Source organism: Copidosoma floridanum, unplaced genomic scaffold (assembly GCF_036245765.1).
Source record: "Copidosoma floridanum isolate Cflo_tuat_1 unplaced genomic scaffold, Cflo_Japanese_pri ptg000030l, whole genome shotgun sequence".
NCBI lineage: Eukaryota > Metazoa > Arthropoda > Insecta > Hymenoptera > Encyrtidae > Copidosoma > Copidosoma floridanum.
The window spans coordinates 8,061,647-8,087,650 of NW_028321907.1; the positions used below are offsets into that span (position 1 = coordinate 8,061,647).

At 35.3% G+C, this 26,004-nt stretch overlaps 3 protein-coding genes across 3 annotated transcripts in view; 2 read left to right on the forward strand and 1 right to left on the reverse strand.

Annotated features, from left to right (window-relative positions):
- tsl (membrane-attack complex domain containing protein torso-like) overlaps nucleotides 1-16,141 on the forward strand; it is a 51,583-nt gene extending 35,442 nt beyond the window's left edge. The window contains exons 2-4 of the mRNA XM_014359929.2: nucleotides 4,762-5,158; nucleotides 7,572-7,904; nucleotides 14,535-16,141. Coding sequence (XP_014215415.2) covers nucleotides 4,859-5,158; nucleotides 7,572-7,904; nucleotides 14,535-14,930 — 1,029 coding nt within the window. The 5' untranslated portion in view covers nucleotides 4,762-4,858 and the 3' untranslated portion in view covers nucleotides 14,931-16,141. The remainder of the gene's footprint in view (nucleotides 1-4,761; nucleotides 5,159-7,571; nucleotides 7,905-14,534) is intronic.
- A 508-nt stretch (nucleotides 16,142-16,649) lies between these two features.
- On the reverse strand, nucleotides 16,650-19,575 carry LOC106646949 (tetratricopeptide repeat protein 5). The gene is made up of 9 exons (XM_014363182.2): nucleotides 19,428-19,575; nucleotides 19,215-19,355; nucleotides 18,726-19,076; nucleotides 18,414-18,656; nucleotides 18,279-18,332; nucleotides 18,025-18,210; nucleotides 17,784-17,956; nucleotides 17,570-17,714; nucleotides 16,650-17,486 (listed from the first exon to the last, which is right to left on the reverse strand). The coding sequence occupies exons 2-9, from the start codon at nucleotides 19,296-19,298 to the stop codon at nucleotides 17,367-17,369; spliced, it is 1,356 nt and encodes a 451-aa protein (XP_014218668.1). The 5' UTR covers nucleotides 19,299-19,355; nucleotides 19,428-19,575; the 3' UTR covers nucleotides 16,650-17,366.
- A 482-nt stretch (nucleotides 19,576-20,057) lies between these two features.
- On the forward strand, nucleotides 20,058-23,056 carry LOC106647849 (uncharacterized). The gene is made up of 3 exons (XM_014364412.3): nucleotides 20,058-20,424; nucleotides 20,582-20,665; nucleotides 20,751-23,056. Exons 1-3 carry the CDS (start codon nucleotides 20,392-20,394, stop codon nucleotides 20,952-20,954), a joined length of 321 nt encoding a protein of 106 aa, XP_014219898.2. The 5' UTR covers nucleotides 20,058-20,391; the 3' UTR covers nucleotides 20,955-23,056.
- The last annotated feature ends 2,948 nt before the right edge of the window (nucleotides 23,057-26,004 follow it).

Below are 26,004 nucleotides of genomic sequence, written 5' to 3' on the forward strand. Positions count from 1 at the left end.
GTCATCCTCGGATATTCTGTCACATGCAGACACGTATGCAGCAAGCTTACGAATCATAATTTATTTCCCCGCTTTGTTTCCACTAAATTCGAACTTTACTCTCTATTTCGCGTAGTTTGCACGACTCCCGCACATGCAAAATGTACATAATTATTGTATCAAGCCCACAGCAGGTTGCGGGAGCACATGTGCCACGTGTAAAGTTGTACTGCATCCATAAACTTTTGAAACGCGCAAACGGGAGAAGGACAAAAAGTCGTGCCTATATTATATACTCGGATGAGAGGGAAAGAAAAGTATGCATTTAATGTAGGTATAGTAGTTTGGGACTATCGGATTTCTTGTATTTTTCATGCATGAAAAAAAAACAATGCTTTTGTATGAAAATTTATGGGTGAATTAGCACAATTTAGAACATATGGAACACTTTGAAAAAGTGGCATAAGGTAAGGAGCCTCGAAACACGTGTGCTTTTTTTCTTTCATGTAAATTTGTTTATTTATCCATCCGTTCTTCCGAGAATAAGGCAAGGTTTCTTAAAAATCGCGTGGCTCGATTGTTTTCATTGGTCGCGGACTTGCTTATTGTTATTGTACACATATGGCTCGCACAGCTGTCTTACATACATTATATTTATTTGTCTCATGGTTGAGGCTCACAAAAGAACATTGACGGCCTCTCTGGAGCGACGGAATCTCGCGTCAGCGCCTTTTCCAGTGAAATCGTTTTATTCAATGTTTTTATTTTTTATTTTTACATACATTCATTTTTACGTCTAATTTATTATCCAACGAAAAAAATTAAATCATGACTGGTTGACTAATTTTTCAAAACCACAAATAATATTTAAACTATTGCTTGTTGTGATTACTTGTACGGTTATTCGTATGGTTTTATAAAAATGTAAAAATGAAACCGGACCATTTCCAAAATAATTTGGCATTGAAACACACAACAAAACGGAACGACATAATTTTCCTGTGATTCCCCTACAATTTTATTTTACCTCGAAACCTAAATACACTTTTTATCCACGTATTATTTTCTGGCACGCACAAACCTTGCAGTATATGGATATATACACTTGCACACCACTTGGCTCGCAATCGCAGCCGATAAGCAAGCATTTTCGGGTTATTTAAGGTAGGACAAATACAAGGGAGCAGCCATACGTACCTACAGATACACGTGAACTCTTGAGAGACTCGGCGAGTCGTGTAACCTTCTCTTCCGGATCGAAAAGCCAAGTGGCACTGACACAAAAATTCATGTGGTTCCAGTCGCGTGCGCTCGCTTGTGATTGCGCCACGTTTGTTTATCCTTCCAAATTGACGTGTAAGTACACCGCACAAAGGAAAATCGAGTTGATTTGTCATCGAATCGATGATTGATGGCTCTTTAACTCGAATGTTGTCTTTTGCCATTTATTCTGGGCTCAAAACGAATTTTCATTTTTTTTTACAACTTCAAGACTAATTCGAACAACCATGATTATGAAGGCTACATCGACGTATTTTCACACAATACAATTTTTTTCGTGATGAAAAGTGATAAACCCAACACGTATACACGAATGGGTATATTTTTGGTACTTCAAGGACTCCACCAGCATGGATCAAATGAGCATTTTTGGCACTACCAGAAGCATGTATAATATATTCATACAGAAATCACTATGGCAGGGGGGTAAACAAGGCGCGTATGTATATATAGCACCTGTACAGCGAGTAGGGTAAACGCTTACACCCCCGCACGCGTACACACGCACGTGCACACAATAAATTGGCCGTGTAAGCCACGCGTCTGAGTACATATACGGTGCATCTGCATGTGTAATGAAAGGGACAAATGCACCCACACGCGTGTGCACAAAGAGAAGCTTGCAGGACTGCTCGAGAGTAAAGTACATCTTGCCTCACTCCTCAACATAAATATAGGTACACCTCACCCGAGTCTATACATACACATGTGTGTATAAAAGCTCCTCGGAGTGACATTGCAGCGTGTCCACACAGTAGTGTCTCTCTGTGCTTGCCACTGAGTTCGACTGCATCACGTATGAGGTACTTACTCTTGTACCTCCAAGGCGTCCGCCCGACTGTTTACTCTCGCTGTGTGCCTGTTTGTGTGCGTACAGTCCTGTTGTGCGTTTACCTACTCCCGCAAACTGCACGGGATAATAATGCGCGAGCTTCTTTTCGCAGCCTTTCGTCTCTTTGGAGAGCGACGACGAGAGAGCCAATAATGGCCTCTGGGTGCCTTTTTTGTATCGCGCTGTCTTCCCTTTATCGGTGGGTCTTATTGGGGTTCATTGCGGTGTAGGGATTGTTGTTGGAGCTTGCAGCAAGAGACGTCGCAGCTCGTGCCGTAAGAGCGTAATTTCTAGAGGTTTTTTATTTTACGTAATTTTTTTTTTTTTTTTTGTTTTTTGGCTTGGTTTTCTTTTTGTTTCGCTCTTTTTATCGAATTGAAGATCTACGTGTCAGAATACCCAAAAAAGCATACATACCACATCGCTGAATTGGGAATTTTTATTAGCAATGAGGAATATTTGTTAAAATATCAAGTTGAGTCATTATTACTTGATGAATAAGTATTTGGTTTGATTTTTACCTTTATCCAGCCTCAACCATTGACAAATAAATACTTTGTTTGTTGATGAATGTGTACTTTCTCGTAATATTTTAATCCTCACTTACTACCAAGTAATGAAAGCATCGTGAATTCGAGTAATCCTTTCTAGCAGTGCTTCAAGTATCTTTTACTTTCTTTTGAAATAAATGTGTTTCGATTTTCATCCACAAGTATTTACAAAATAATTATTTGCATATTTTATTTTAGTGCGTGGCTTTACTTTACTAATACCAAAAGTTTTACAAAAAAATTAGGACCTTGTCTTTCTTAAAATAAGATACATATTCAAAACGTAATTTTTTCTTTTTCAAATTCAAAACAAAAATTTCGAAGTACAAGATATCTGTTGAATCTATTTTCCAAACTAGTTTCAACACAAATCATTACTTACACAATGCACAACAACACCCCCTGCAGTCGTCGACTTTTTTGTCAGGTTCGCATTGATCTTTAGCAGCTTTTTCCGAGTCGCCAGAGACAAACATCCAGACCAAGTGCGGGGGAGGAGTCGAAAAGTTTGGAAAATCCGGAACAGCCGGTATATATATATACACCCGTAACGCACTTGGAAATGTTTTGCTCCTATGCGCCCGCAAATGTTATTTGTCCGTTCGGCGAAAATAAAGTTCTCTCGATGAGTCTTTTTCCCTTGTTTCGCAACGAAATTGAATTCACGAGCTAAAAGTGCCAAAGACAACACAGAAAAAAACACACACCCCCTCCCTATACAATACAGACAAGACTAGCACGCATCGCAAGCTCCTAATTTCACGGACCCTCGAGCGCAACGCCGTTGGCTCTACTTGAGCGCAATGTATGTAGATTCGGCACTCACCCGAAATTTCAAGATGCAAATTGGCCCCTACTTTATTGGCTCATGCATAAAGAAGAAAAGAAAAAAAAAACAAACAAAGTTTAACGTAACTTTGTAAAAGGCGATTATATATTATATGGTGTGGAGGTACCATTACTTTTATCACACTTCGAAATAATCTCGAAGCACACGAGGGTGCCATTATAACACTAAGCGCTTGCCTAATACTATATATTATAACAACGAACGAACAGTTGCTTCGGCAATTGTACGGATTCACGGCATACGGAGAACAATGGCGAAACTTTGACAATTAAAAAGTTCATTTTCCGTCGAATTCGTGCAACGATTTCGACGCAGTTGCTCTTCCTCTTCGTTCGTTTTCTCGTTCGTCATAACCTTCGGTGCAATGGAATGAAACAATAAACTAGTGCGTATCTCGTTAAGTTACAACTGCTCGTCGTGACTGTGGGGTAGGTCGTTTACTATATTTAATTAATTCGTCGACTAAGTGAATAATGCAAGTGAACAAACTTTGCTGCTCGAATGATGCCCCCCTCCTTACCTTAAATTATTATTATTATTATTATTATTCTCTCAAGCAACTGTTGACGCGCGAGCACTGGATGAGCAACGGGCGTATAACTTATAAAGTTTTAACTAAATATTTGTGCACTTTCATTAAACTCCAAAGTACAGTATTTTTATCTTCGTTCGAATAATCTTTTGGTTAAAAAAAAAAATAATAATAACAAACAATCGTAACCAGTTAATTATTTTTACTTATTTATTTATTATTTTTAATACTTCGTTTGTAACATCTCACAACTGAGAAGTTCTTTTTCGTAAAAAAACAAGTATGTTGACAACCGTTTCTCTCACCAATTGTTACTTTCGTTTCCAAGAGATGCATGGATCACTGGATAAAGCATCTTTTTTCGTGATTTGATTGGTTTCGACTGATACCACGTGGTTTTCTTCAAGCGGTAAATTTTTAAATATTTAAACTTCTAGGGTTTCCATTCGATTTCGTGTACCAAACATTTTGTCGACAATATGAAAGTGTTCTCCAAATAACAATGATTAGAGTTGAGCAAATTTAGGTTAAGAAGTATTAAATGCTCTGATGAAAGGGATTGTGTGGTATTTAGCTTTAAAAAAGACACAACAACCTACTTTAGATTGAGTTTGAAATATTGTTTGAAACTATTATTATATCATTGAAAAGTATCAGTAGTATAAAAATATAGAGACACACCTTGCATCTGCTTCGACAGTTTCGTCTAACTAGCAAATTCTCCTCTTTTTTTCAGAGACGTAGAAGAGAAAAAAAGTCTGTCCACTCAAAGGAGCACAAGGACAGAAGACGCGCCGGTAGGACAAGCGCTCGAAAAGGGCCCAGACAGCGTCATGTGGACAGGAAGGAGGCCACTGGTGCTGCTGGTGCTGCTGTTACTGAGGCTCCAGCTGACGCTGCAGCAAAGGCCGAAACTTGGGGGTTCCGTCAACGTCTTCAGCCGCTACGGCTACCTGGCCGTCAGCATGAGGGTGGTGCCACGCAACGACAGCGACACCTGGATATTTCGCGAGCCGTCGCTCGACGTGTTTCGTAACGTCGCCCCAGCGCCGCCCAAGGCGAGACGCGACGATGTTCTATTCGACGGGGACTATCACCTGGAGTTCTGCGATAACGTGCGGCAACTTTTGCAGGTGAGCTGGTGATAAGTAGGTACATGATTTTTCTCCTTTTTTTTGCTTCTGTTGAAAACAATCTCACAATCGCGTTTTCTTCAAAACTGTGTGAGACTTGAAGAGTCGGTAAGGTTTGAGTAAACGATGAAGTGCAACTTTATTTTAGCTAAACTTTTTTTGTCTTTTAAATGAACGAAAAGTACAAAAACCTCGGTCGAATTTACGAAATCACGCAGTTCTCGTTACTTCGAAAAATTAAGAAAATTCTTTGTAGCAGATACAGACGTATAATATATTATGATCCACAAGGGATGCAAGCTTTAAGGTTTTTTTCTCCACTTTTTGGGAGTTGATCGTTATCTCATGGTATAATTCTAAATACCCTCTGAAGATTTTATTTTATTTTGTTTATTAATAAAGAAAAATATCGTGTAGTTTCATGCATGAAAATGTGTTATCAAACAGTTTTCGTGTAGTATAAATATTTTTCTACTATCTTTACGGTGCACAACATGTTACATGATACCAAATACAATTTAAAATATATTATCTTTAAAATCTTATTAGACGTCGCTATTTCGTTCTTATTACTGCTCTAATTAAACAGAAGACGATATAAGTATAGCACGTCATTGATGAAATACCTGTTTGCAATCAGTTTAGAGATACTTAATGAAGAGTCTTTAAGACCCGCTGCGAAGAACGTAAATTTAATCATTCCCGGTTTTCAACGTATTTTCAACATCCATATTGTTGCAATTAAATTTCAAAACTATAAATTTTACAATTTTTATTTTTCTAAAAAATCAAGCAGTTTTTTTTTCAAAACCTTGTTTGCCGTAATCATTTACTAATGAACACAATATCTGACATATGATTTTCCAACATATTTATTATGGATCAAGTAATTTTAATATAAAAAACTTTTATGAAATATTTTACGTATGAGCTTTGAAAAATACTGCTGTGAAATAAGTCAAAAGCCTTTTAAGATTGGAACTTAAACGGGAGCATATCATTAAAAAATTGAGAAAGATTTTTGACAACAAACGCATGAAATGAATAAAAAAAAGTGTATGCGGCAAAAAAGCCTTTGAATGAAATGAAAGTAATAAAGCCGAGTTCGGCGCTCTTTGAAACTCGAATGAATTCAAGAAATATTCTTCAAAAGCTGATTTATGGATAAAAAGCGTGCTCGTTGAAAGACGACTTGTTAAAATATATGGTAAGTGGGATAAACGCGGATAATTAACGTCACAAAGTTTGACGGCGATAAAACAACGTCGACCACAAGCGACGAGAGAAATATCGGAAAACATGGCCAAGTAGACGTCTTTGAACTTAATACGAACGAGATGGCAATTTAACTTTGCTCATTGGCTGTTTTGCTGTTTAGATTATGCGATGTATAAATGCTTTTGACATGGATGCTTTCACGAGAATATTACGAGATATTTAATGAATTTCAGTTTTCTTGTATTTTTTAAATATTTTGTATAACTATACACTTGACGTTCATTCAAACGTGGCTGTTGAAATTATTACGAAAATTAATTTAATTCCTCTCAAGTATTAAAATAAAGTGATTTTTCATAAGCTTTTGTACGGTATTCATTAAAAGATAAAATGTTGTAACAAAATGATTTTAATGCGTTCATTGCGTTATTCGTAAATCACATTTTTTGCTAATTAAAAAATTTAATATTATATTCTTACTTTTGTTATTATCAAGTATGAAATTGTCGGATTTTAATTAAATCCTACTGAAGCTGAGTGACACTCGAAAGCTGAAGTTTACTCGTTAGCTTTTTGAAAATTCGCAACTTCAAGGTACGAATGAAAATAGCTTTTGAAAATCACGGGCATGGAAATTACCCAAAAAGGATCATTGAGTGATTAAAATTTAACTGTAATTAAATTAAAAACCATAAAGGTAACATTTTTTTCAAGATACGTAATAAAATGCTAAATTTATTCAAAAGACTTGTAAGGCACGAGTAGTCGACACCACAGCAAAAAATATAATGTAAAATATACGATTTCACTTCAATGTATTTCCTAGAAGTACGATGTTTGAAACAAGTTTCGTATCTAAAATTTTGTCCGTAAACGTTAATTAAAAAGATTATGTTATATGAAACGATTTTTCGATAGTTAAAAAAAAATAATAATTTTCGTAATCTAATAATAAAAAATTATAAACATTTCTTGCTCGAAACATTATTCTGATGGTTCCTAATAAATAAATAAGTAAAAAAACAATTTTTTTAATTCACGATCGAAAAAAGCTGTAAATAACGACCCTTAGTTACTGTAATTAAAAAAAAAACATCTACGTTAGTGCCTAAAACGTAAAAAAAAAAAAAAAAAAAAAAAAATCTGACATACATATATTATGTTTCCCGTTTCGCTTGGCCGCCCGCAAAAACAGGCCTACTTCCGTGACTTCACGTTCGAGCACCTGGAGAGGCCGTGGCGCGCGTTCACCGGCAGCTGGTCGCGCGCCATGATAGCCAAGCACCTCGGCATCAGCGCGTCCTTCGTAACGGGGGACCACTGCTACGTCCTCGTGCGAGTGTCTCGCTTCAGGGACGTCAAGCGCCTCGACACCGGCCCCGGCTCCGAGTACCTGCATCTGGACGAGGACGTCGCCAGGGAGGCCGAAAACGTCACCATCGGCGACACGGCCAGTGTCATACGCTTCATCAAGAACTTCGGCTCGCACTACATATCCAGCTACGTCACTGGCAACTCGCTCTATCAGGTGAGCACTGCTTGCAATTAGGGTAACACACCCACACGGCTCGCAGTGACTGAGGAAAACATTTTTTGGACAATTTTAAGCCAATCCTCGAAGCTTTAGAGAAAAAAAAAGTTTTTCTTTTATGCGTTCTCAAAAAGGGCTTATATGCTGTGGTTGCCAAAAAATGGATCGGGTGAAAAGAGAATTTGCTGCAAATCCCAGTGGGCTCTATCGCCACAACACATTTTACGTGTTTGCACCCGAGTAATTTATGCGTGTAATTTTTTATTATGCGTGAAAAACGGATTATTGCGACCTGCCTTTAATTACGTAAATTATTAATTACTCTGGGTTAAAAAAATAAAAAAATTCACTGATGCAAACGTGTGAGAATCGTTACGGTTTTATTTGCCTTTAATAAGCGGGTTTAAATAAATCACTGGAATTTGCAGTGTTGCCGTCACCAAAACCATGACGCTGTTGGTTTCATTTGAGTCACGTTGTTACAAAAATATTACAACAAAAATTGTGAAAAAAAAAACATTGAGACAAATTGAGTGTAAACTCACCTACTGATCGATAATTATTGCAATTACAAATCATTCTGAAATAACTTTCCTTTGAAATTGGAATACAAAAGCTACATTTAATATAATTTCTACAGTGTAGTAAGATAACGAACAATGGCAAAGGAAAGATCAAAGCAATAGGCCGCTTTTATGCAAATGCCCCTGAATGTAGCTCCTCGCATGATACACAGAATAAATGATGAACCTCGAAGTGCACACGTTAATCGCACAAATGCAGAATATGGGATCGAGCTTTGACGTGCAATCCAAGAGGGAATATTTTTTTGTATTCTCAGTATGTTTTTTTTTTGGAATTCATACATTTTGTAAAATCAATTTTTTTTTCTTTTCAACTCGTTAGGTTCTTTACAACTTAAAAACAAAAATTAAATCCCACTGACATTTGGCAGTACAGGTCACTGCTAGGAGATATACCTGTGTAGTTCAATTTTGATTGGCGTGCATTTTAGCGTGAGCATCCTAATTGAATGGACAGGTGTAATTATACCAATCAAGTGAATTTAGCTGACAATGTCAATATGCTCCCGTTGTGTCCTTGAGAACGAAGCAATTTTGCGATTGAGGTATCATTTTTTCATCAAGTGTTTTTTAGAATCGCGATGAAAGGGGAAAAAACAACAAAATTTCAAAACTTGTAATCACTACAAACTTTATTTCCCTCTTACACTGGTGGCAAAAAGATGACTCTTGTTCCGGATACGTGTATAAAGCAACTCGAGTAACTTTTAAGCTGGGAAATATCAAAAAAACGTCTCGAGTAAATAAGCTCTTAGGTTTAATTTTAAGATGTCGATAAAAAAAAAAAAAAAAAAAAAAAAAAAAAAGTAAATAATTTTTTGGAAAACATGGGCGTACAATAAATTTTAAAGGATTCGTATCTCTTGAACAAATTTCAAATACTAGAGTGATTTCATATTTTACTCGAAGATAATGAAGCACTTGAGAAAATGGTTAATTAGTACGTGACTGCAAGGTCTATATAGACCATCCCCTGTGTTTTGACAAGCGGCGCGAATGCATGGCAACCTAATTTTCGCACAACGAGAGTACACACACACACGACATAGTTCCACAACCAGCTATTATCCGGAATGTGGGATGAAACTGAATTGTTAGTGTAAGTCTGGTACAGTGATTTTAAAATCATTATCACAGAGTACCAGATCGATGGCTCATTTTGTTTTCTTGGAGTATTTATTTATTAGTGGTTTTTTTTTCTTTTTTTTTTTTTGTATGCCGTAAGTGATAGTTTGAACATGTCATTTTTATAACTCAATATTATATTCATCCTACGGATTAAAAATTTTGATTAATTTATGAGATTTTCTTGAAAAAAATTTTTTTCCAACGATACAACAAAAAACAAAATTAGTTTGAATCATTTTTAAATATTTTTAATCATCGAAAACATCAAAGGTACAGTTCTCTACACAAAATTAATACTTAAACTAGAAATTCGAAAACTGTAGCCGTTACACTTTACCTTGGTAAATCCATCCAATTACACCTGACAGTAGAGCTCTTTCGGCAAAACGAATTTAGTTAATGTGCACTCGTGTGTGCACAAGAGATCACATATTATATATATGTATATGCATGTAACAGTGAAAGGTAATCGATATTATTTTAAACGTTGAATCATAGGGAATATTAAAAGCCCAGAGTTGTTTGCGTAATCAAATTCAGCAACTATTTTCTCCTGACCATGACCGGATAAAGTGCACTTGTAATTTCGTTTTATGGGCAAAATAAATTTTGTTACTAAAAATGTGCGTTTCATAGCATTGGATTCCCCGTACACGGAAAAGTTTGAAGCTCGCATAAAATTATTTAGAAATAAATTAAAGTTTTATGTGCCATAACGTTTGAAAAAAAAGAAAAAAAAAAAATAATAAATAAATAAAAATCATTCCTAACGCAAGCAACTGTGAATGAAAGGGGGAAAAAGACCCAATCATTTATCGGACTAAAATTCAATATTCCCGGGGTAAATCAATATTATTGCAGGGATAAAAATACAATCCACGTACTCACCGCGGATTTCACGAATGGAAGCCGATTGATAAAAATGCTCTCTTTCTCCTCGTGTGCGCGGGTATAAGGTATATAGAGACTTGGGCACCGTGAAAGTAATAGCTTCATACGAGCGTTGAAAGGAAGCCTTGACATTTCTGCTCTATTAAAAGGAAAATGTACAATTGAATTGCGTTTCATTCCCCCATTGTATATATTTATATCCCGTTGCTGCCTAGTGTATACATAATATACCTACGTATATGTGCATACGCGTATTGTCTCATTGTACGGAAAACTCCGGAGCCATGGGTACGTATTATGTTGATAAATAAAAGCATTTTTGTACCCGGCGAAATATTGAAGAAAGGAAAAATCAGGCTTATTAAATTGCATCGGGACAAATAAACGATATACGCGGGAGTCGATTTCCGGGTCGCAACGAATCAGTGCCGTGTGTGCATTGGACTCGGGTTTGTCGATGTGTTTGTTATATCTTTGGAATCCAGGCAACGGCACACAGAGAGTTCTGAATCAGAAAAAAGTTTTCATCACCGGTGCAGCCTGCACGTGTCTCTTTGGCGCGAATGAAAAAGTAGCCTAGTTAGAGCGCTATCGCGTATACATATATCGTACGAAAGGGGGGGTTGAGCCCACTGGAATAGGTACAGCTAGGCTGTGGGTATTTGTGTATATATACACGTGTTACAGTGTATGCACGAGCGACGGGTTTTGCATCATCGCTTTTTAAGTAGGCGACGGGAAAGTTGCATAACTGCCTGCAGGTATACGGACCACTCGCTTGAGCTCGCGATCGCGCGGGCGCCGAAATGTGCCACGGACTGCATGCGGGATGAATAAAAGGGAGCGAGAGGCTGAGAAATCGTCGTGTCGTGGGCATCCATACATATTTGCGTGGTTGAAAAAATCCACGAAAATTCAGTGGGTCGAAAAAAAAAAAAAAAAAAAAATTTTTTTGGCAGGATACAAAGGCACGTTTTTATGTGCACGTAAATCGGTAAAGTTGAGCTTAACAACGCTTTGTGTACGAGAGAAACAATAAGAAAAATCTATTTTGCAAAATATGATCAACGTTTGTCAAGCAACACAGTTTTATACGTTTTGAGCTTCGAAAGCTGATATTAGCATACTCTAGCACCACAACCAATATGAAGCTCTCCAATTTCTTTTTGTATATTACTATCCAATCGCAATATCAAAAGCTCAAAAAAATCGTCAAACTGCGGATCTTTAGCGCAGATAGTCTATGAAGTGTGCTTGCAAGCTCCGAAGCTGTTAAACGCAATGTGGCGATGATGATATTACTTTGTGATGATAAAAAAAAAAAAAATTTGGAAAAAGCGCAAAAATTTGTGGTCACAGTTGCTGCTACAACCGCCGGGATTTTTAGTCCCGAACTCCGTGTGGCTTTCGCCGTTCTCCTCTCCCCAATCACCTTTTCGGATCGTCATTTCTTTTTCAACGTTTCTTTTTTCCATTCTTTTCATCATTGTTTTTTCTGTTTCTGAGCTTGTCTTCAATCTTTGTTTATGACACATGAGGTGGTGAACACATACGGGGTAGGTGGGGGGTGTTGTGTCTTACTTCGTAGCGCGGCTTGTGAACTTTTATTGTCTTTTTTTCTTCCACTTTGAAGCACATTTCGTTTCTTTTGAGACACATACTCCAGCTTGGCCCAGGAATATACTTATAATTTTATTATTCCTCTTTTATTCATTGAATTTTTTTTTTCAAGCCACTCATCATGCCAACCAAGCTCCTTCAGTACAACATGCGCAGATGTTCCTTTGGAAGGTAACGTGTATATCTGCCTTGGTGATAACAGGTGATGATCAACGATTCCACATTTGTCGATAGTGATACAACAGTTTTGTCTTCATTCAGTCTTTCTCTGCGTGTATACATTTTGGATTGGTGTACACTTACTCGAGCAGTTGGGAGAGGGTCGGGCATGCCTGATGTTATACAGCGGAGCTGTCGTTGAGAAGCCTCGGACCACACGTGTTTACGTGCGAAAGAGGTTCCTTATATACTCAAAGCAGCGATTTTTCGACACTTGCGGGATTGTTTTTATTTTGATTGTCGTATCAATACCAATGGGACCAATATCGATTAGCCGCCTAGCGATTTCCATTTGAATCATCGATTATTTTCGTTTGTGTCTCTTTTGATTTTCTTTTGCAGTTGGTGAATTCGAACTTTTTTTTTTCTTCGTTTTCTCAACTATAAAAAATATTAATGCAAACCCCCACCAGTTGTATTTGTTATAAGCAGCAGTGTGTTAGTGGGGTAAGAAGCTCTTCTCTTACGTATATTAAAGTTATTTCAAGTGAAAGTGAGAAATTTTTTATTTAAATGGTTTTTTTTTTTTTTTTTTTTTTTTCTTTCCTAGCACAATAGACATTACGATATTCGAACGGTATTTAAAGTCTGCAGGCCGAGCATTTACGATATGAGGGAAAAGACCACAGGAATCTGCTATGATTCAGTCGGAGAATTTTGGTGTTTAGGAATAAAGTGGAAAATTTTTTTTTTTAATGCGTTGATTTATTTTTTTTATTTTATTATTATTTTTTTTTACACTCGCAGCGAAGTGTAAAGAGAAAAATGAAAGATGGTACACACGAGTTCACTTTCAGAAAACGTATGTAACGTATGTTATATGATGACCATAAGCTCTTTCAAGTCCTCGACACAAGCATACCCATATGAAACGTGGCATCTGCATTTTCATCAATACAGAAAATTCGATGGCAACGTTCCTAAAAACGCGTTAAGAAATTCCTTGATAATGTTACGAGTGAATTGACGCATATATGTACCTGATCGTGTTGGCTCACAGAGGAGTGTAATTAATAACGTTGTATCCGATAAATGTAATTAAAATTAAATTATTAACGATTTCTCTCTTGTCAATTGCGACTGGAGCCTATACTCATGGAACTGGTGTGAGGCGAGAGAAGGTGAATTTAGTCAAAAAAACGCTCGAGGCCGCGTAATTATCAACCTTGTAACTTGAATTGAATCGTCACACATGCACGGCTGAACTCGGATTTTTATAGTAAAAGCACGTCGGACACACTGACACGCGAGTAGGTAAAATTGTACAAACAACTTTCAAGTACCTACTACATTGTGTGAAAATATTAGCTCGTAAGATCGAGTCAAGTGCAATAGCCACGGTTAAAACGAGAGATCCAAAAATATTTATGCCCATCCCGGGTTATCTCGAGTTATGTTCGTGGCTTTTCATTTCGCTTTCACTTTTACGGCAAACGAGCTCGCAAAATTATTCGTCAACAACAACAGCTAAGAGACTAAGACGGATGTGAGTAAAATCACTACTCCAGTGGGACTGTATGGGCATATCGAGGTTTTTCCCCCAAACTGTTGGTGATACATTATTTTATCTCTATTGGTGTAGAAAAATCAGTGTAATACAACTTATCCAACTTTTAACCCAATATTAATCATTAAAAAGTTAGTTATCATTTTTATAGAAGATTACATAAATTTACCCTTACTGCCTAAAATAATATGATGATCATGCATGCACTGATATTAACACACTCGTGTAAGAAAAGGCACTTGAAATTAAAAAGTATTGTCACTTTCATCCGAAATATATACCTGCAATTGTACATGTTACGGAGCAATTGTGCGAAGCAGGTAATTGTCGCACAAGTGTGCAGGGTATAAGCTATATACCTGAGCAAAGCAAAAAGGTGAAAATCACACGAGTGTAACCATTCGTCGCACGCACGAAATACGTGTATACTTTTTTTTTTTTTTTTTTTTTTTTTTCACATTCAGAGTGCAAAGATTTTACCTTCAAAAGCGCAAATATTCGGTATACCTACTCATATAGGCGCTAGAACCGACCACTTTGCACGAGTAGTTGAACTTTGCACACCAAGTGTCAATAATTCAATTGTCGATAAGACTGAAACAACCAAAAAAAAAAAAAAATCAATAATAATAATAATAATAATGAGAGGAAAACAATAAACGCTCTCCTGTCCCCCAGGTGTTCGTGTACAGTCCGCAGACGTACCTGCAGATAAAGCGGCAGCTGAAGAGCCGGGGCGTGGCCGAGCTGTCGAGCATCGAGCTGAACAATTTTTTCTCGCCGTGGAACGCGGAGCACATGGGGGCCATACTCTCGGCGTCGGGCAACCGGACGGTCGAGTACTGGGCTGCCGAGCGGCTGCGCGTCCACTTGTACATATTCACCTACGCAAGCCTACTCAAGCTCCACGGCAACGGCGAACTCCTCGCCCAATTGGACTCGCTCCTTGGCGACGAGGCGCTACTTCAGCTCCAGCTGCGCACCCTCACGCCGCTCTTCCAGGACCCCAAGAGGCGACAATGGTTCCTCAACGTCATTGACAACTACTTCAAACTCTGGGAGGTCAACATTTGACTCAACCGCGCGAGTTTCGGCAGCCGAGGGCTCGCGTAGTGTCATCGTTGTCACGCCATGCCACTCGCTTCGTTTTTTTTGTGCGTTGCGTGCGAAAACCGCAACAATCCCGAAGCTGATTTTCTTTTCCCTTCAACTAGCACTACTATTACAATTAATTTCATATTATTATTATTATTATTATTATCATTACCATCGCTGTACTGTTGACGATGATTGTTTATTATTTATGTTCGAGGACCAAAGGAGCGCGCGCGACCCCTCCGAACTCGCCGAGAGCCTGCGTATGAGTGAACGGAAAAAAATCTTTCTTTTCTTTTTTCTTTTTTTTTTTCATTATTTTCTTTTTCTACGTTTTACGCAGAATAACCGAACGCAGAGACTGAAAGCACTAAAACCACGTATATTTATGTATTATGCTCACATGCGCTCGTAACGCAAGTTAATTGTCAATGTGACATGTCGTACGCGTATTGTTATAACAGTGTGTTTGTGCGCGCAGCGAGGCAAGGGGGGGCCTGTACATCTTTTTTGTAGGCGATGCTGTTACGTTGTTGATTACTAAGTATTTATTGCGTGAGTTAGGGTTTAGGAAGCGCAAAGGACAATTTTACGTATTAGGATCGCGTTTAGGTGTAGGCGTCTCCGACACGAGCGACCGGTTGTCTTTTCTGTATAATTTTTTTTTTTTTTTTCTTTTTTTTTTTTCCATATGTCTTTTATGAACCGGCCGCGGAAATCGGCGTTTGATACGAGGAAGGAAGGTAGAAACATACGAGTATTTGCTAACGGCGATTTCATTAATCTCATACTACGTAGTTGTAAAAGTAGGATAAACTGCTCGCGATAGAGAAGATGTGCGTTGTGTTTTATGTGTATTTTGTTATGATCAATGCGATGCGCGAAACAACGAAAATTACAGGGTCAATTTGTACATGGAGACAAGTCAGACTGTTGCTCTTGTTCTTATTGTTGTTATTTGTGATCGATTTAAACGGTGCCACCAGTTGATTTGTTAGCAGGAGTGTTTTTTTTTTATTTTATTTATTTAACGTCTCAGTATTTTGCTTTGGAGGTGAAATTTGAAAAAACGGAATATTAGGTACACTCGGTTGAAACGTTAATTTTTATCATTATATATATATATATTTTTTTTTAGTATTTAGGGATGTAACAATAAAGCATTGGCTTTTTAGGACTTTCAAAAAGTTTCAAAAAGTTTCCAAACACTTACTTTTTAATTTTTATTTTTTATTCTTATAACCATTACTGATACTTGTAATTTTTCATATCAAAAGACACAGATAAGGCTACTGTTGAGTATTTCAGCTCCGTTGGCACAGCGCAAACGACAGTCACGTCTTTTTTTATTACGTGTGTATTCGTATGAGTGTACATTATTTATTTTTTTTTTTCCAAACAAAGAGACGAAATGTTTTGAACAATTGGTCTACTTTTCATGTTAGTAATACATTACTACAGCGATAGCTGATTATTGTAAGTCTTTTTGTCCAGAAAAAAGTCGATTGATTTTTTTTTTTTTTTTTTATTATAAAATTAAAAAACAAAAAAAAAAAAACAGAAAATTCCTCGTTGACGTTTCAATAAACTTGAACGAGTAAAGTGTTAATCAATTTGTAAGATGTTTTATCGCCTATACACATATAGGTATTTTTGATATATTTATATGATTGATTTTAGAAATTTTGTATTTTATAACCGAGAAGCTCGTCATTAAGTTAAGAAAACACTCGTCCAAGACCCAATACATCTTGTTATTTGTATGTGCGTCTGAAAATGAATTTGTTGACATTTTGAAGAAAATAAAACTGTTTTTTTTTTTTTTTTTTTTTAACGGAATAAAATTTTGGTAAAAAAATAAAACTATTTAAAGAACAATAAGAAAAATCTATTTATCGTTAATAGACATTTATACAAATTGTTAGCTGATTATTCAAAACGTCTGTGTACGTAACATTTTAACGCTGAAAAAAAATTTTTTAATCGTTTACATAAAAAATTTGATTATTGCGGTGTAGACGACGTATTTTAATCTAGATAATTTTCGATCTGCATCAAGCATTTCGTTGGAATAAAAAAAAAGTGTTAGCTGAGCGTATGTAGTTGACACTTAGACAGTACGTAAATTCGTAGACTATCGAAAAAATATATGGTCCAGAACTCGTACTAAGCTTATGCAGTAACTATCAAGACCAAAGTTTAGTATAAAAATCGTCAATTTTAAATCACATTATAAGAACTTTCATTTCATGTACACATTAAAAAAAATTATTACAAGATAAACGATGAATTTTCATTTAATTCTATTATCCTCGTTATGCATCCGTTGCATCAATTTCATTATTCAGCCAGTTCAACACATACTGATCACATCATTGTACTTTAGTACAAAACTTGTTCTAAATATTTTCACGATTAGTCACTTTTCTTAAAAGTAGACATTTTTACGCTAGCTTGCTGTTCTCGTCCTAATTTCTTTCCGTTCACAACCAAAACGACTGGCGTTTCAACTCTAATCGATTTAAAATCAAATTTCTGAAAAAAAATAAAACCAATAATTATTAATTATACAACTACTACAAGTACTCTTTAAATAAAATAAAAGGTATGAATCTTACATCATCTTGGTAAGTAAATTGATGATGAATTAAAAAAGGCTCAGGTATAGCAACAGAATCTCCAACTGTAACACCTTTTCCTTGTGCTAAATTGTATAACGTCACAGCCACACAAGTCTTTTCTTTATCAATCATGCAAAAAACGCTACAAACAAAAATATGACAACGTAACAATGAAAAATAAAAAAAAAAGTCTACACAATGAGCTACTTACAATGGTACTGAATCTGAATCTTGAATCCAACAAACAACTTTGCCAAAGACAACTTTTTCTAAATTAATACCTCGTGTTAAGTCTTTTACATTAATTAAATCTAATTTAACTGACTTATCTCCTGAAGTATAACATCCTCCCATGTAAGGCCCCAAATGTTTTTCATTGAGAGACTGAAAAAAATTATAAATACTCAATGACCAATAACTATTTAAGGTTATATTTCTGAAAAAAAACTTACTTGGGTCATTTGAATCATCTTTTTTGTTTTAATACTGCCTTTTGTATTTACAGACTTTTGCACATTATTAAGATACTGCAATAATTCCTTTTGTTTTTCGCTTGGGGTCGGCCAAGTCGGATCTAGCAATTTTGCCTTTTGGAATGATTCTAAAGCCAATTTGTATTCTTCTTGATATTTCAGAGCCTACAAATGAAGACAATGTGAATTATAAAAAATCGTAAGGATATATTTTATTTTTCCGTATGATTTACCATTGCTTTATTGTAATGCAAATCTGGATTACTTTTAGCAATCAAGTCCTTTTCCTGTGATAAAAAAAACAGATTGAAATAAAAAACATTATCACTGAAAAGTTTAAGTAAAAATTAATAAATTAATCACCATACCGCTTGTCCATAAGCAGACATGCAAAGACGTAATGTAGAAGGATTTTGTGCTATCGTGAAATAACAAGACAAGTAAGCATTTCCCAAAATAGCCCAAGAAGTACCATCGGATGGGTCCAAACTTATGGCTTCTTTGGCATACTCTACACCTTGCTGGACATTTTTAATCGTCTCTTCTTTAGTCAAAGTAGCTTCTTGCCTTAGTACCATTGATAAGTTTCTCAAAGATACCTTATTTTTTCCCTGCAAAAATATGATGTGTTACATACTGTTTTTTAAACTAAAAAAACTAATTTCAAAGAATATTCTTACATGTGGCAAGGCACCAGTGAAACAGTTCTTTGCTTGTTGAATATCATCATTTTTCCAGTAACACTCCCCAAGTTCATTCCAGGCTTCTATTAGTTTTGGCTCTAACTTAACAGCTTTGCTTAAAAGTTCCTCCGCTTGGGGTGTAAACTTGTCTACTACATTCAAGGTTTTGCCTTTCAAATAATAATACTTTGCTCGAGCACCATCGATCTCGTATCCTTTACACTCATCAAACTTAGCAAGGGTATTCTTCATTTCTGCTTCAACATCCTTGCTTTTTCTTATAGCATCTTCAATGGAGTGGTTTTCAAAATAATGATCTCGAAACAAATAGAGCGATTTCACTTTATCCTGCAAAACATACCAGTGGAGTTTTTGTCAATAAACAGTCATGAGAAAGATAATCAGATCGAATTATGATAATTTACAATACTTTAACCGTTTAAGAAAAAAACTGTAAATCAAGAGATAATCGAAAGGATCACTTACAGTTAGCTCAACGATGGGATCCTCTTTGACAATGTTTGGATCTTGTGCTCCAGCCACAATTTTGTCATCAATAACAGCTGACATTCTTGCAAGAATTTTTGTAACTGTCAGTCTACTATCATCTTTGGAGACATTGAAATCCTGAAAAATAAAAATGATCAACTGTAAATACCTTAATAAATATTTACAAAATCAGTAGTTTGTGAAACTTACGCGCTTGGGCGTGTTGTAATTTCATTTCAATACGTATCCGAGCAAACTTCTCAAACATTTCATTGTTCAGGTAAAACAATTTTTTACCAGAAATTCGCACAATAACTATAAGTTTACACGTTTACAGTGTATGTATACTTAGGTTAACTTAAAAATTAGAAATATTTTAATCTGTCAAAATAGAAAATACACAAGTAAACTAAAGCCGACTCTTCATGTGTCAACACAATCGTGGCGACTGCAAGACTCATGTGAAACTGCCCTAAGGTTTCTGTCTTGTCCGAGATGAATTAGGATGTCGCTCTTTAAAACTTAACTTTCTAATTCTAAGGTGGATAAAAAGTGCTTTTGAAAACATTTCTTAACATAAAGAGTACAAAACGTAAACAAAACAACAATTCACGTTTATTCTTTTATGTATTTAGCAATCCGCAACACGTGTATGTTTTAAATAATGTTGTCGCGTGGTTGCGCCGTCGCGGTGCTGCAATTTTGGCCCGCGGCAAGGACAAATTGGACAAAAAAGTATAGAAAGAGGGGTAGAAAAAGAAAGGGAAGGTCGTAGCTATATGTTTGGCTGAATTTGGCAAATTTTGGCTAGCTCGAAATTCCGCCATTGACCCAACCGACTCCGTTGAGCTCACATCTCAAATTTCAACTTCGAGTACAGAACTGCTGATGCTGACGAGCACACGTGTTGGCGCGAATAAGTGGTTAACGCCATCTTGAGTAGCGACGCCCTGACCAGAGGCTATTACTAAACAATCGCCTTTGGAAGTTGTGTTACTTATCAGCTTCAATTCAACGACATAACGTCTGTTGCTGTCAACGAAGACGTCGTATTCCGTTTGTTTGACGTTGTTTTATTTACGAAAAACCAAAGAAGGAAGTCACTCCTTGCGGTAGAGTATAAAGCAACGGGTTCGTTTCTAATTTTACTTGGACGTACTCTTCAGGGCCAAAAATGGAATCGGCAATCATACACCTAGAGCAAAGCGTAAGTACCGTCCCTCCTCTTGATCGGGAGTTACAAAAATATACTGTATTATTACGATGTTGGTTGTTAATTTTGAGGAGTAATGGAGAGCCAGTAACTCCTCTTTACTTGAATGTGTGATTGTTGTTTTACAGTAAAAATCTTGTTCTTCTTGCAGGTTCAGGAGGCAGATGGGAAACTTGACATGATAGCATGGCAAATAGATGCTTTTGAGAAGGAATTTCAAAACACCGAAACAGAGGTTAGTTGCGTACTTGTGTAACCGGAATATCAATTTAAGTAAGAAATGTTCCGATAGTAATTATCAACTAATATTTGTTTTACAGAGTGTATCTGTGCTGCGATTACTTCGATCAGTGACTCAAGTCAAGGAGGAGTACCAGGTGCTGCGACAAGACATACAAGAAGTTCAGCAATTGCAGAAACAGCTCACTGACTCTCTCAGAGCTCAGCTAATGCAGGTTCATGGGCATTTCAATGTTCTGCGCAACAGGATTGTCGGTCGCAATAGGACGCCTCAACTTAAGTAAAAATAGTTTTCAATGTTTACTGCTTCTAGCTTTATTTCGATTACAAAGAGCCTTCAGTGGATCCTTTTTCACTCAATGTTCTGTGATAATTTTACTGTTAATGTTCTAATTATTTTTTTCATTTGATTTATAAGTCATCATAATTTTTAGCCCTAAATAATTCATACAATCATGCTTTAATTCAGAAAAACAACCAATTGGTTGTATTTTGCCATATTTACTATATTTTTTAACTTTTAAAATCATTTGGGCTTCAAAAGATAAATTAAAAATATTAATTAGGATGACAGAGCTAATCTACAGTTTTAAGTATTGAATTTGACAGTAGAGAATGCAAAATGGTGTTGTTTGTTAAAAATTCAAATGACCAAGTTGCACTTGACAAAAGCAACGTGGTTAACATGCTTGTGCATATATATCGCTTTATAAAACAGCTCCCAATAAAACGGAGTCTTGAACACTGGGCAATTGAAATTTGCATGATCATTTCTAAGTTATTCTGATATTAAATAGATCTTTACAAGTTTTCTAATGCACTTTATAGCTTATGCCAATAAATTTTTATGTACATCTGAGATCTAAACAATTACGAGACATGAAAATATATATGCAGTTAGTAAAATAATTATTTTTCCACTTCACATCAGTTTTGAGCCGTATATAGAGGCTTGTGGATAAAAATATTGGTGTACAAAATGTACTTTTGATGTACGCTGATTAAAACATGATACTTTTAGTTTTACCTCTTTAGCACTGGGTTAATCTTGACTAACGTTAAAAAAAAAAAAATTGAGCCTAGTTATTTTCTGTGTCGAACAATTTTTCCTGCGTTAGTGGATAATTTTTTGTGAGTATTTTTTGTATTACATTTAAATTTCAGGATGATTCAAAAATAAGAATAAAAATAAATTAAATTAAGGCTATGGCTGTTACAAGTAATCACAATAACGTAAATGCATTTCCAAAAAGTACGTTTCCTCTTTAAAGAACTAATTTCTTGCTTGCACGTCTTTCAAAAGTACAAGGGTGTAAACCCGAAAATATTTGCGTTTTTAGCAGATCAGCCAGTAAATAAAAAATGCTCAATAGCTTATGAATCTATAAAAATGTCTGTAGGTACAATCATGATACAAAGTAACATCCGATCGTGTGCACTCCGAAATTTATACTTTTTCTATTTATACTAATTCTGTTGTATAGTCCAATTCCAATGTTGTATTCAATTTCTGGGTGTATTTTGTTCGTATCCGGCTCGCTACAGCCCGGAAAAAGCATAAAATTTTTTGTGCTTTCCTGGTGAGCTTGTTTTTTAATTTCGAGTTGTGAAAGTTGGTCAGCTCTTTGGTCTTTTGCTAGCAGCTCTCTTTTTATTTCCCGTACTTCTCTTTCGGTCGTGCTACTGCTTTGTCTTTTTAAAAGGCTTGCTCGTTCGCGCAACTCGATCTCTTCTTCACTCAATCTCACTTCTTTGTAGTCCAAGTTTTAAGATATGACTGCAAGCGTGGCAGGCGGTAAGTTTTATTTTGACGCGTGTCCGGCATTATTGATAAGATGAAAGATTATCAAGACATGCAGCTCTTAAAATGATCTATCCTCTCGTTATCCAATCAGAATTCTTAATTTATACATCATTTTTTTATTTTGCTCTTATCTTCTGCCTCCCATCTTGTTAAAAATGCGATGTCACCTGTATTGTTACGTGGGAAAACTGCGTTTGCCCCTCAACCACCACAAGCTGGGCCCCGCGGACGCACCCGACGGACGGCACCCGTCGGCAAATATATAACACCACGGACTAAAGGAGAAAAACAAGGAAGTTACATACGGTCACGCACAAGGTACTAATTGGTACAAAAAAAAAAAAAGAGACGCTTCCATGATTACACTGGTGGCACATCAACGTCTCCTCCAATGTGGCCCCATCCAGGATGTCACACATACTCCCATCAGTAACCTTAAACCCGGGCTGGCGCAAACTATCGCGATTCAAACTCGCAAAATCCCGAAGCCGGCTCATAAAACCCGTCAAATCGGAATAAAAGGATGACATTATAGATATGTATATAGATATAATTATACAAAAAAAGTAATAATAACAAAAAATGACTACGTAAAGAAAGAATGAGTCGAACTATAATATCTGATTCTTTTTACGTTTTTTTTTTGTATCCTGGCATCTAAGAAAACTAATCAAAATCCTTATCACCATCTTGAATACCAGGACCCTTTATATTATAATATCATTATCTACCATTAATTTTCTTGCCGTTTTATTTTTTGTAATAAATTAAAAAATCTATTCTATATTCATATTATAGATACTTCAAAGCTTGTTCATAGATGTGGTTTTCTTTACGGCTATGCCCGTTTTACTTCTAAAGTTGTTAAAATAAACATTTGTATTGTTGTGACAGACCCGTACACAGACAAATGATTGTTTAGGCTAATTTTACCTAGGATGTAAGAAAGATTGAACTTCATTGAAGCTCATCAAGTGTTCAATCAATACCCGTTTCTCTGCGGTATATGATGTTAAAAGTGAGTAAACCCAATCGGGATTGGCTGTAAAAGATATATCCATTTTTTTAGAAATGGGCATATATTTATTAAATTTGTCCATACTTACGTGGAAAGGTTACAAAATACGTCATTTCAAAATTCTATGACTGGCTGGATCTTAACTTACCTAAGCGTTTACAAAATCTGAATTTATTATTTTTAAAGTTTTAAAATTACAAATTATTTTTATTTAAGACGCCATGACTGGCTGGATCTTAACTTACCTAAGAGTTTGCAATATTATTTCATCATTCTTAAAGTTTTAAAATTAAATTGTTTTAATTTAATACCCTATGATTGGCTGGATCTTAACTTACCTGTTCGTTTACAAAATTTCATTTTAATGTTTTTAAAGTATTAAAATTAACAATCATTTTAATTTAATACGTTGTGACTGGCTGGATCTTAACTTATATTAGCGTTTACAAGTCAAATTTAATTAATTTTTCGAATAACATTTGTAATATTCAAATTTCTTAATAAATTAGTAATAACACTAATTTTCGAAAATAAATTTCGAATTTGAAACTCATTGATTGGCTAGACCTTTCTTCATTTGAACGTTTACATTATTTTCTAAATTCTATTTCAACACATCTATTAATACGTTTTATGAAAAATAATCGACAATTGTTAGTCTTCTCTTTAATCATCAGAGGTAATTATAACCTCCTGTCATTTTATTTCAAATACGGTGACTGGCTGAATCTTAACTGTTGAAGTGTTTGCAATTTTTAATTTAAATCAAATTTCTTCAAGTTGACGATTTCATTTCGGTCGTAGACGCAGAATTTCGTGCTCTTAAAAAAAACCAGATTATTTAGATAACAATCGTAATCGAATAGACGTTATGCTCCAAGCTTTTTATCAATCTTTAAACAAAGTATCATTTATTCCTTAATTTCAAGTAAAATATTGAAATTAGTTCTCCCATTTTATCATAATCTATATCTAGTAATAATTCTATAAATATTTGAGACCATGATTTTTTTTACAATATTGAAATTAGACAACACTTGGATGAGAGGCGTACAAAGTCTAATAACAAATATATTAGGTAACATAGGTGAGGTATAGTGAAATATATATATATATATATATATATATATATATATATAGAATAATGCATACCTACCGAGTACTCATGACGTCGTTAACTCTGTTAGCGCACGCTCTATAGCGCATTAAACCAGGTAGGTTTTTAACCAGTTATTTATCTAGTACCTGAACCGACCGCTCACTATCAATAAACCTTTGAGTTGGCCAAAAATTGGCTAATTAGACTTTTAAACACCATCGTGACAATTATTCACTGGATTAACCTATGAAAAAAAATTTTATTTCGGTTGACTAGACTTATTATTTCCTCTGTATTTTGGCTCACCAAGAATCAAAAGTTTTGTCTAAAAAAGTTTTTAGTGTAATTTAAAGAATTTTTTATCATATTATAAGCCAACAAAAAAAAGACTGTCTTTCTTAGAACTAGAAAAAAAAAAAAAAAACTCGTACAATATTTACCATACCTGTCAAAAATCTCTTCACTCTTATTATAAATTAATTAATACTGGGTAAAGTACATCGAAAGTAACATTTCGCTTTTATAACTGGTTTGATAAGTTTTGTTTTTTTATTTTCTAAAATACCTCACAGTATACATTAAAGAACTGTTTAGATTTTAAATTTTGATGGTCATTAAAAAATTGCTTAAAAAGTCCATAACTTGCAGTTCTTCAAATGTAATGATCATCTAGTTCTTATAATGATCATGCATACGCTCTCCTATGTTCAGTACATCATTTAAGTTATAATTTTTATTAGTTTCCATAACGTATTTTACTCATAAGGATTTTAATATATCATTCATTGTTAACATATTTAGTTATTACTTAGCGTTCGTATACATAATTTGTATGTATACAAAACACTGAACCAAGACACTGTAAGATTGAGAAACTTATAATTTGTGAGTCAACATTAACGTTTGCAAAAATTGTTCGGTTCGAAAAAACTAAATTTAGACTTATACATTGAAAAATTATAACTGTACTAATCGTAAAAAAAATAATATAAGAATGTTTTATGGAATAGTATTAAAACCATGTGTCATTACAAAAGTGGCTTTCATTAGTATTTTAAAGTTTTTGTTACAATTATGCTAAATAAAATGTTGAAAAATTTTTATTGAACTTGTCATAACTTCATTTGCGTATTCAGCGTTCTAACCCCAACTGCTTCATTTATATTTTGTATGTTTGAAGAGTAGTGCAGTGACTGGTAAGTTAGTAGTTATTAAACATTTTCTGATAAATTATAAATTTCTGTGTGGAGGAATTTTACGTTTAGTAAAGCAAATTTTTAATTCTAAGTAGGTAGAAAAGTGGAAATTTCGAATTTAACACAATTTAGATATCTTCACAGTTTCGTAAAAACAGCAACATTTTACTCTGAATGATACTTGTAATAGATTACGTGTACTTATCTTTGTAGAGTT